The 8,831-nt window shown below is 38.5% G+C and overlaps 1 protein-coding gene across 2 annotated transcripts in view; it reads right to left on the bottom strand.

Moving 5' to 3' along the window:
• LOC107756798 (CCR4-NOT transcription complex subunit 6-like) overlaps nucleotides 1-8,831 on the bottom strand; it is a 27,195-nt gene that overhangs the window by 4,401 nt on the left and 13,963 nt on the right. For both annotated transcript variants that reach the window (XM_016574069.1, XM_016574068.1), the window contains exons 5-11: nucleotides 6,588-6,689; nucleotides 6,229-6,297; nucleotides 3,708-3,865; nucleotides 3,384-3,538; nucleotides 3,116-3,270; nucleotides 1,491-1,724; nucleotides 1,205-1,407 (exon numbers count right to left, since the gene is read on the bottom strand). In XM_016574069.1, the coding sequence (XP_016429555.1) occupies nucleotides 1,205-1,407; nucleotides 1,491-1,724; nucleotides 3,116-3,270; nucleotides 3,384-3,538; nucleotides 3,708-3,865; nucleotides 6,229-6,297; nucleotides 6,588-6,689 (1,076 nt within the window). The remainder of the gene's footprint in view (nucleotides 1-1,204; nucleotides 1,408-1,490; nucleotides 1,725-3,115; nucleotides 3,271-3,383; nucleotides 3,539-3,707; nucleotides 3,866-6,228; nucleotides 6,298-6,587; nucleotides 6,690-8,831) is intronic.

Below are 8,831 nucleotides of genomic sequence, written 5' to 3'. Positions count from 1 at the left end.
GCGACATGGGATTCTATTTTAGGAACGGTTTTTATTTTCTGTGATGCCGCGGCAGGAACAACATACAAAATATGACAGTGATAATGATTATGTGCTTTATTCAATGTTAAAAGTGTCTAATGCGAGTTTGAATATTATTTTGCGTTATCTTTATAGCCATAGTGAAAGCAACAATAGATAGGCTATTCTACCTCAGATCTTGAAAATAAATTAAAGCAAACTTGTACGTTAAAACTGTGAACTCACTGCGAACCAACACGTGTATGTATCCCATAAAGATATCAGTCACTCACTCAAAACTGTTCAGTCCATTCACATTTGAATCATCTATTTTCCGTGTCTACTTTTCTTTTCTACACACTCGCCATGTTTTTGCGGTCACATCGTATCTATAACATTGTGTCAGTACGTTATAAATAGAACGAGTCAGCAGTTTACAGGGCTGTACGTTAACTTTTTTTTCACATAGCACTGGTGCTACAGAGGTTGAAAGTTTTGTAGCACAGGCCAAAAAGTGCATGCAGAACAGCACGTGAATTAAATGTTTAACCGGTATTGCTTTAAAGTAGATGGAAATAAAGTAGTTTTGTGACTGCGCATAAGTGCAGTGTTCCGTGAGAGATTCATCGCACACTAGTTTTTTCGTAGCACGTGCGACATATATGTCGCACTGTACAGCCCTGGTTTACTGTCGGGATTTGTCGTGTCGCTCCGCATCCAAGACAGCATCACTGATTATAACGAGTTCTTGTATTTTATTGCATCGCGCCGCTCACGTCTGGTGTAGACACAATGTAAGTTAATGTAGCTTTCTGATGCTGCGTTTGAATTTTCATGCCACATTATTTGAAATTAGCGCGGGCCAAACTTTTTTTCTCTCACGGGCCGGATGTGGCCCGCGGGCCGCCTATTGAGGAACCCTGCTAAAAATTATCAGTCACCTGCAGGATCCTCACAAGCGATATAGCCTACTAGCCGGGACAACTTCTTTATGTTTACAGACGTGCCGTAATGACGCGGCAGCATGCTCGAATTTCCCAAGAATTCATACCATTATGATCATCATGATTTGCTGCCACATACTGGTGATTTTAGGTTTATATTTATATATGATGTTTTTTTTATGCAAATTAACAGCTCTCCAACCTAATTAACAGCTAAAACAGAAGATGTATACAAGCATTGCATTAAAAAAAATTCAAACCTTAAAGTCAAACGTGTAGTTGGTGTAAGGCATCAGGCCGTTCTCATAGGCACTCTTCAGCTTGAAGCCGTGCGTGATCCTGGTGCTGGAGGTGCCGTTCTTGCCGTTGCAGTTGAAGTTGGTCAAGCTGTCAATATATCGCAGCTCTTTGAAGTCCTTGTGGGTGCTGTCCACACCACCTGTGCTCAGGTACTCCACCACACCTGTGTGAGCATGGAAAAACCCCATCAACAATAATGCAAGAATGAAAACCAATCTCTAAACACTATGTTTCAGGCATACATACCCGACTCAGGTAGAGAGTTGAGGTCAGCGCACAGGACGAGAGGGATGGCATTGGTTTCTCCTGAGATGGAGGAGAGCTTGAGACTGCGAGTGGCTTTATCCACAATGTTCTTCACTTCAGACAGAAACATCATGGTCTGGACAAGCTTAACATCCGAGTACTCGGGGTCCCAGTGCATATGAGCATTGGCCACAAGGAGGAGCTGTTTCTCCATGCCATGCAGAGGCTTTCCAGCTATAGAGCAGAGACAGACACACTGCTTAGATATTTGCTTTGAGACAAGAGTCTCTGCCCAGTGTTATGTTGGTATCAATGAAACTAATAATTCAAACACTTATTGAACTGAAAAGAATCAACATTGAACTGACTCAAGCTGAATAATGACACTACTGTCTTCAGTTGAGCTGCTTATCACTGAACTGAACTCATTTAGTAATGAATGACCTTTACACACTTACTGAACCGAACCAACACTGAACTGACTGGAGCTGAAGAATGACACTGTTGTCTTGCTACAGCTGCTTTATAGCATTCTGGATTTGCCTCGTTTTTTTAAGTTGGCATCATCGATTCTGTTACTTTCCTGTTTAATACTGTGAAGCTCCACTGGAATTAATCTCTACTGTAAAAAGCACTATAAAAGTAAATGTGACTTCACCATTGAGACACTATTACAGTCTTTGAGTTAGTTGTAAAATTTTAGCAATTTTGTTGCATTTGCCATTTTTGTAAACGGGTCTATATGGTTTATTCATTTTTACTTCAGTTTTAATTTTAGTACAAGGTAAACTAAATGAAAATTTAATTTCAATGGCAACTTGTTGAAATAGTTTAATACTTTATTTCCGTTAATGTTTTTCAAATAACAAAAATGTCTCTTTATGGTTTTAGTTAAGAATAATAAAAGGTACAGAATTGTAATATTGTTTGTGACATTTACTTTGAAAAATAGATATCTACTAGAATTACACTTAACATGTTTATTAAATTAGTGTTTTTACATTTTAACTGAGTGAGCATTAAATGACAAAGATAATCTAAATGCTGAAATTGGAGAAAAGAGCATGTATAGCTAGTATAACTCCATAAACATCTGCGACCTCATTACATTAGTATTACTACATAAAGCATGTTTTCCACTGCTTGGCAATCATTTTGCTAAATGTTGCTGGAAAACTAGGGATTGGCAGAAGTGTCATTTAATAAAACATTATTTTTGTTTGTTTTTCTAAACCTTGCCAAATGTGCAGTAACAGTTTTAAGCAATAAATGCTATATCTAACACCTCTTAAAATCACTGTAAAATATGACTTTACTTATAAATGATTATATTACAAATGTATTCTTCTCATTAATCTGACTAGTTTTAAACCACACGCATGTACAAAAGAAATTTCAGTTTGTGTGGTTGGTGGACTATGAAGCGGACTGGTTGATTACATTAATCCCAAACACTGCAAAACAATGAAAGTATCAATATTTTTAGATATTCCAGTGAATAGTTAAATATCTATATATTTGAGGAATTTTATATTTTCAGTTAATCATGCAGATTTAGTCTGAAGTCACACCGGACGGAATAACATCTACCAAGAGCAAAAAGCAAGGGGAAAAAGAAAACGGACCAGAATGCTCCATCATCTCTTTCCGCAGCTCTAGTAGTACAGCGACTCCGATGTTGTCCTTTGTCATCACCCTGTTCAACATGGCCTCTGAACCTTCTGAATTTGCCATAGCCAGCTGGTTAAACTCCACTGTGTGTTTCTGCACCAGACTGAACCTGCTCAACAGAAACAGTGAGGTCAGGACGATACATGCAAACACAACATGCTAGAACAACTGCTGTTCAAACCACTAATCTAAAGGCTTGCAGTCTGCTTATGGTGGACTCACTTCTCTGTTTTATAGAAGACTGCGCAGCCGTCCACATGTTTGCGGTCGGATTCAGACATGGTCCTGGCTCGGGACTTAGGACTGAAGAATCCTTCATAACCATGTTCCTTCAGCTCCACCAGGAAATAGTTGTAGTACTGCTCCGTTTCCACTTCCTATTGGGCACAAAAGAGGTAGATTTTATGACTGGGTGTAAATGAGACCACCTAATTGAACCATTTCGGAGTCACTGGCTAATACTGCAATGAAAGGAGTTTATTCCAAAGTAAGAAATACCTTGAAAGCACAGTTCTACATCTTGAGTTATGTGAATGGCTGACAAACCTGTAGGCTGATGATATCCGCACTGCAGTTGAGAATCTCCTGCATGATGGACTTCTTCCTGTAGTCCCAGTGGAGGGCCCAAGAGGGACAGTAGCCGTAGAGCTGGCGTGTGGCGTACTTGTCACACAGCACATTGTAGCACATTACAGAGAAAAGTGCTAAAGTGTGAAGAGAGGAAGCAAGACTTCAGTGAGGTTGCCAAAAATAGCTATTCATAAAGATGCTGCTACTTTTATTTACAAAGACATTCAATATTTATACAGTATTATACATTTCTCTTTCATGTGACTTTAAAGTGTCATGAAACCCCCCCCGTTCCTGCACTGGTTTTTCACACCTTAGACCTGAAAAATACTTCAGAAATGGGCGTGTAAAACTGTGGAAAAGTGGGAGTGTAGAGGGTGGGAAGAGAGCAGAAAACAACCAATAAAACACAAACCTACAACACACTCATTATACAGACAAACGAATATTAAAATATCTTTAAAACAGAAATAATAAAGGCAGTTACTTTTTGTTTACTCTTCTTTGAATTTTCGGTCTGTATCGTTTGCTGGGTATCACAATAATCTGTCGTGTCATGGCGTTCATGATTAGATGTACCGCTGTATCAGTTCCCTTATTTGCGTGTATTTTATTTGATGAAGACATGATGTGCACATACACGGTGCTGGTTCATGAGCACGAGAGAAAATAAAATGTTCACAAAACTTGAAAGCTTGCTCCGGTCCAGATATGAACTATGATTGGCGTAGCGAGTGTGTTAAAGGGGTCATATGATGCTATTTTAAAGATCATTATTTTGTGTATTTGGTGTAACAGAATAAGTTGACATGCTTTTATGTTCAAAAAACACATTATTTTTAAAATACTGTACATTATTGTAGGTACTGCTGTTCCTGAAACCACGCCTTCTTTCTTTGCGTGCACATTTGGGCTGCATTATGCTAATATTTCCACATAGTGAGGTAGATATGTGGGGGCGTGTTAGAATGAGCCGTTTTAGGGGGGCGTGGCTGACTCTTAACTTTTATATAGAATATCTCTTTGGATTTGAGACTTTAGTCTTTGCAACTTTACAGATCTTCTTTATGCACCAAGAGCTTGTAACACTCCAAAGAGAATGGAAAACTTGAAATCGCATCATATGACCCCTTTAAACCAAAGACTATGGTTAAACTCATCGTGGCATTCTCATGCACGCTCCACATGCCGTTACATATTAGATATTGTTACGGTCATGTTTACAGAGGTGAACTGACAGCGCGGAAGCTCTTTCATGAGATTTGAATTCTCCGCTGTGAGACGACCTCATGCATAATACAGCGCAGTGATTGGATCATAAAACTTAATTCTCATGAATACGGAGAACTGATGACGTAGACATGTACTCTCCAGCCACAGCAGCCAATCGCCACTGCAAATTAATGCATATACGTCACTTTTCGTGTTGCTTTTTGAACCGGAAGAACAAAACTGCTCCAAAAATGGAAAAATAACCACTTTTACCTTAATAATAGATACGAGTGTTGTCGGCGCCGATGGCCTCGTGGGCAGCGCGCCAACATGTAGCACCGTTGCGCTTCGGGCGTCCCGAGTTCGAGTCCCGCCTCGCGGACATTTCCTGATCCCACCCCCCTCTCCCACTTTGCTTCCTGTTGACCTACTGTCCTATCTAAATAAAAAGGCATAAAACACCAAAGAAAAAAATCTAAAAAAAAAAAAATAGATTGTTTTCACTGATGTGCAACCTGTTCATATATGTTAACATCTCAAAAAATGTTTTAGGGTTTCATGACATTTAAGGAATTCACATAATTTGGCAGTCTTAACTACAAACCACCAAAATAAACATTACATTTAATTTAAAAATGACAAAATTCATGTAAAAATTCACTTCTCAAAGTAGTAGCAGTGATAATAAAATATATATTTTAATTAATATTTTCACAGTTATTTTTTATTTGCTTATAGTTTTCAAATATTGTTACATTATGAACTCATTTACTGACTACAGTTTGATAAATTCGTTCTAATCAATAATTTTTGTTAAAATGGAACTTGGGAAAAGGGGAAGAATTTCAAAGGGCCTTAAAGTCATTAGTTAGGAATTCAATCGATTAGACATGCTTTTCGATGCTTAAACCATTAAATCAGAAAACACTAAACTGGGAGAAATAAAAAGGTTTCTAAGAGCTTTAGATTAGAAGCAAACCAAACTCAGATGGCTAAAACACCATATCGTCGAATCAAATCTCAGCCAAATCAAATCAAATCTTTTTTGGTCTAATAAAATCAAACATAACCTTATCACAAATTCAAAATTATTTGATTAATTGTGCAGCCCTAGGTCTCTCATGAAGTAAAACTGCCTCTAGGCCATGCTTTGAGGATGTCTTGCACTTTATTATTAGAAAAGACGACTCGCATTACATATCTGCACCCGAGTAAAAGAAGTGAGAGTAAATGGTGCAGTGATGACCTGTGTAACACAAAGTGAACTGAAGTGAAAGGGTCTCACCTGCTGGCCGTGTTCTGTCGTGCTCCTGCAGTGGTATCCATGAGCGAGGTGGTGGCTGTTCTATAGGTACTATGGCGAAAAAAATAAATAAATAAATCATACACTCAGTGAGTGAACTTTTCAGTAAAAACTGAGCAATGACACAATGGAAATGGTCTGACCACCGCATTGCCATGCAAGAACATAGTAATTATCTCCACAGTAATTCAGAGAGAATCAAAAGAAAATGTTAAATCAGGCAACAATGCCATGACTCATTTCATTGCATGAAATTAATCTGTTCTAAAGAGCATGTACAAGAATAGAAGCTTTTCAGTGCTTGCAACACAAGCGGGGCAGCTGTACAAGGGTTAACTCACCACGTTTGGTGCCTGCAAGATTGTCCAGCAGGTAGTTGAGTAGCCGACGTGTCCCATCAGGCTCTTGGTAGAGGTTCAAGATTTCTTGTGCAAGTGGGTTTCCTATAGGACACAACCAAACATGTCACAAGAACATATATAATTACAGAACCAGTACATAGTAGGGCTGCCCCCTAATAGTCGACTAATCGTTAGTCAAACAGAAGAGGTTTGGTCGACCAAAATTTTATTAGTCTCAGAAAGAAAAATAATCCACGGGCGAAATCACGCAGTCTGTGACTAACAGATCGTTAACGGCTAGTCTATGGTAATGCAGTTCATCGACGGGCAGGACATCTAAACGCTCAACTATCATTCATCGACCTCTCAAATATGGCTTACCATCTGAAATATGCAAGTATTAGCAACTTTACATGGCCGCTCAATCTAATGTTAACCTAGAGAAATGTGTGCTGTTCAAGTGTCTGTGCGGAGTGTGCAAGCTGAACAGTAGTGCTCACTGCAGGACAGATGGAGGCGCCGGTGCGCTCACTTGCTCTTATCTGTATGACCAAAAATGACCAGTATTTTAAGAGTAATACATTTTTCAAAACTGTAAGACTACGTTTATTTGTGTGCACTCACAATACCGCACCTTTGTAAAATAATGAAAGCAAACATGATTGCTTTCTGCCGTCTCGGTCTTTGAACTTGAGCGCGAAACTCCGTGAATATATTTGCCTTACAGACATTAAAAATACATCTACAGTACAGAGAGTGAAATGTGTACTTTCAAATGAACCAATTCAAATGGAAAACAAATTCTCAGATGATGTAATCCGTATGAAATGCATCCACTACTGCGGAGTCAGTGTCGCCAACTTAATCTCTTAAAGGGATAGTTCACCCAAAAATTCTGTCATTAATTACTCACCCTCATGTCGTTCCAAAACCCCAAGACCTCCGTTCATCATCGGAACACAAATGAAGATATTTTTGATGGAATCTGAGAGCTCTCCGACCCTCCCATAGACAGCAAGGATATTACCACGATCAACGCACAGAAACGTAGCTGTTCTGTGTCAGCCGCACCACACAAATACGTTTTCTACGTTGTGCTTGCTTTGATTTGAACGAAAACAACGTATCCGTGTGGTGGGGCTGACACAGAACAACATACGCTGTTTGCGTTCAGTGGATACTCTCCAAAATGGCGCTAGGGTGATGCGGAGGATACGAATTTAAGTTGTTATTTTTTTTTCTTTTGCACACAAAAAGTATTCTCGTAGCTTCGGAATATTACGGTTGAACCCCTGATGTCACATGGATTATTATTAGGGGTGGAACGGTTCAACTTACTCACGGTTCGGTTTGTATCACGGTTTTAGAGTCAAGGTTTCGGTATGGTTCGGTATGTGCTATGTTTAGGCAAAAACTATACGGTCAAATAAAAATAAAGAAAATAATAATAATCTAACTACAAGCAACAGCACAAATAAATACAATGGAGTAAAGATACAAAAAATAAACAGTGATTTTCAGTTTTTTTTTTAGGTAGGTGTAACATTAGTTTTCAGGTACAGAAATTGAATAAAGTAATGAAATGTAAAACAGCATTGCATATTTGACTGTATAAATTAAAGATTAATCTTTATTAAAATTACAAAAGCTATTCAATCAAGAGCAGTGAGTGATTTATTTGTTGTTGCCGTTTGATTAATATTAAGAAAGTGACGTCATTTTAAGAGAATGCACTGATACAGTACGTTCAGCCGGCTATGTCTGCAATAGGATACTTACCAAGATGGGCAATTTTGACAATTTTTGTGTGAATTTGTCCATTTAAACAATACTTCAGAGAAAGCTTAATATTTGCTGGCATTCTGAGGTGCGGGTTTGCACACTTCGGATGAGCGCACGTACATAGTGATGGGAAGTTTGGCTCTTTTCAAAGATTCTGCTCTTTTGGCTCTGCTGCCTTAGAAGAGCCGGCTCTTACGGCTCCCAAATGGCTCTTTATTTAGGATCACTCTGAGCCTTCTATTTTAGCCCAATTTAGCGATTGTGAATGGTTTGTGTGTTAGTATGCAATTTTTTATTCAGTGTTTTCATAAAAGCCGTATTTCTATGCTTTTTTTTTTTTACAAAAAAAATACACAGGTACTATTATTTAACATTTTAATAAACTTTAATAATAGCCTAACACTTTAGTCTTTAGTGCAGGTTGGCATTCAGAAATATCAGATGCCTCAGCTTGGATGTGCT

Source organism: Sinocyclocheilus rhinocerous, unplaced genomic scaffold (genome assembly GCF_001515625.1).
Source record: "Sinocyclocheilus rhinocerous isolate Xijiao unplaced genomic scaffold, SAMN03320098_v1.1 scaffold22, whole genome shotgun sequence".
In the NCBI taxonomy this organism is placed as follows: Eukaryota; Metazoa; Chordata; class Actinopteri; order Cypriniformes; family Cyprinidae; genus Sinocyclocheilus; species Sinocyclocheilus rhinocerous.
The sequence above is the reverse complement of the archived record's forward strand: the minus strand, read 5'-3'. Positions and strand labels throughout refer to the sequence as shown.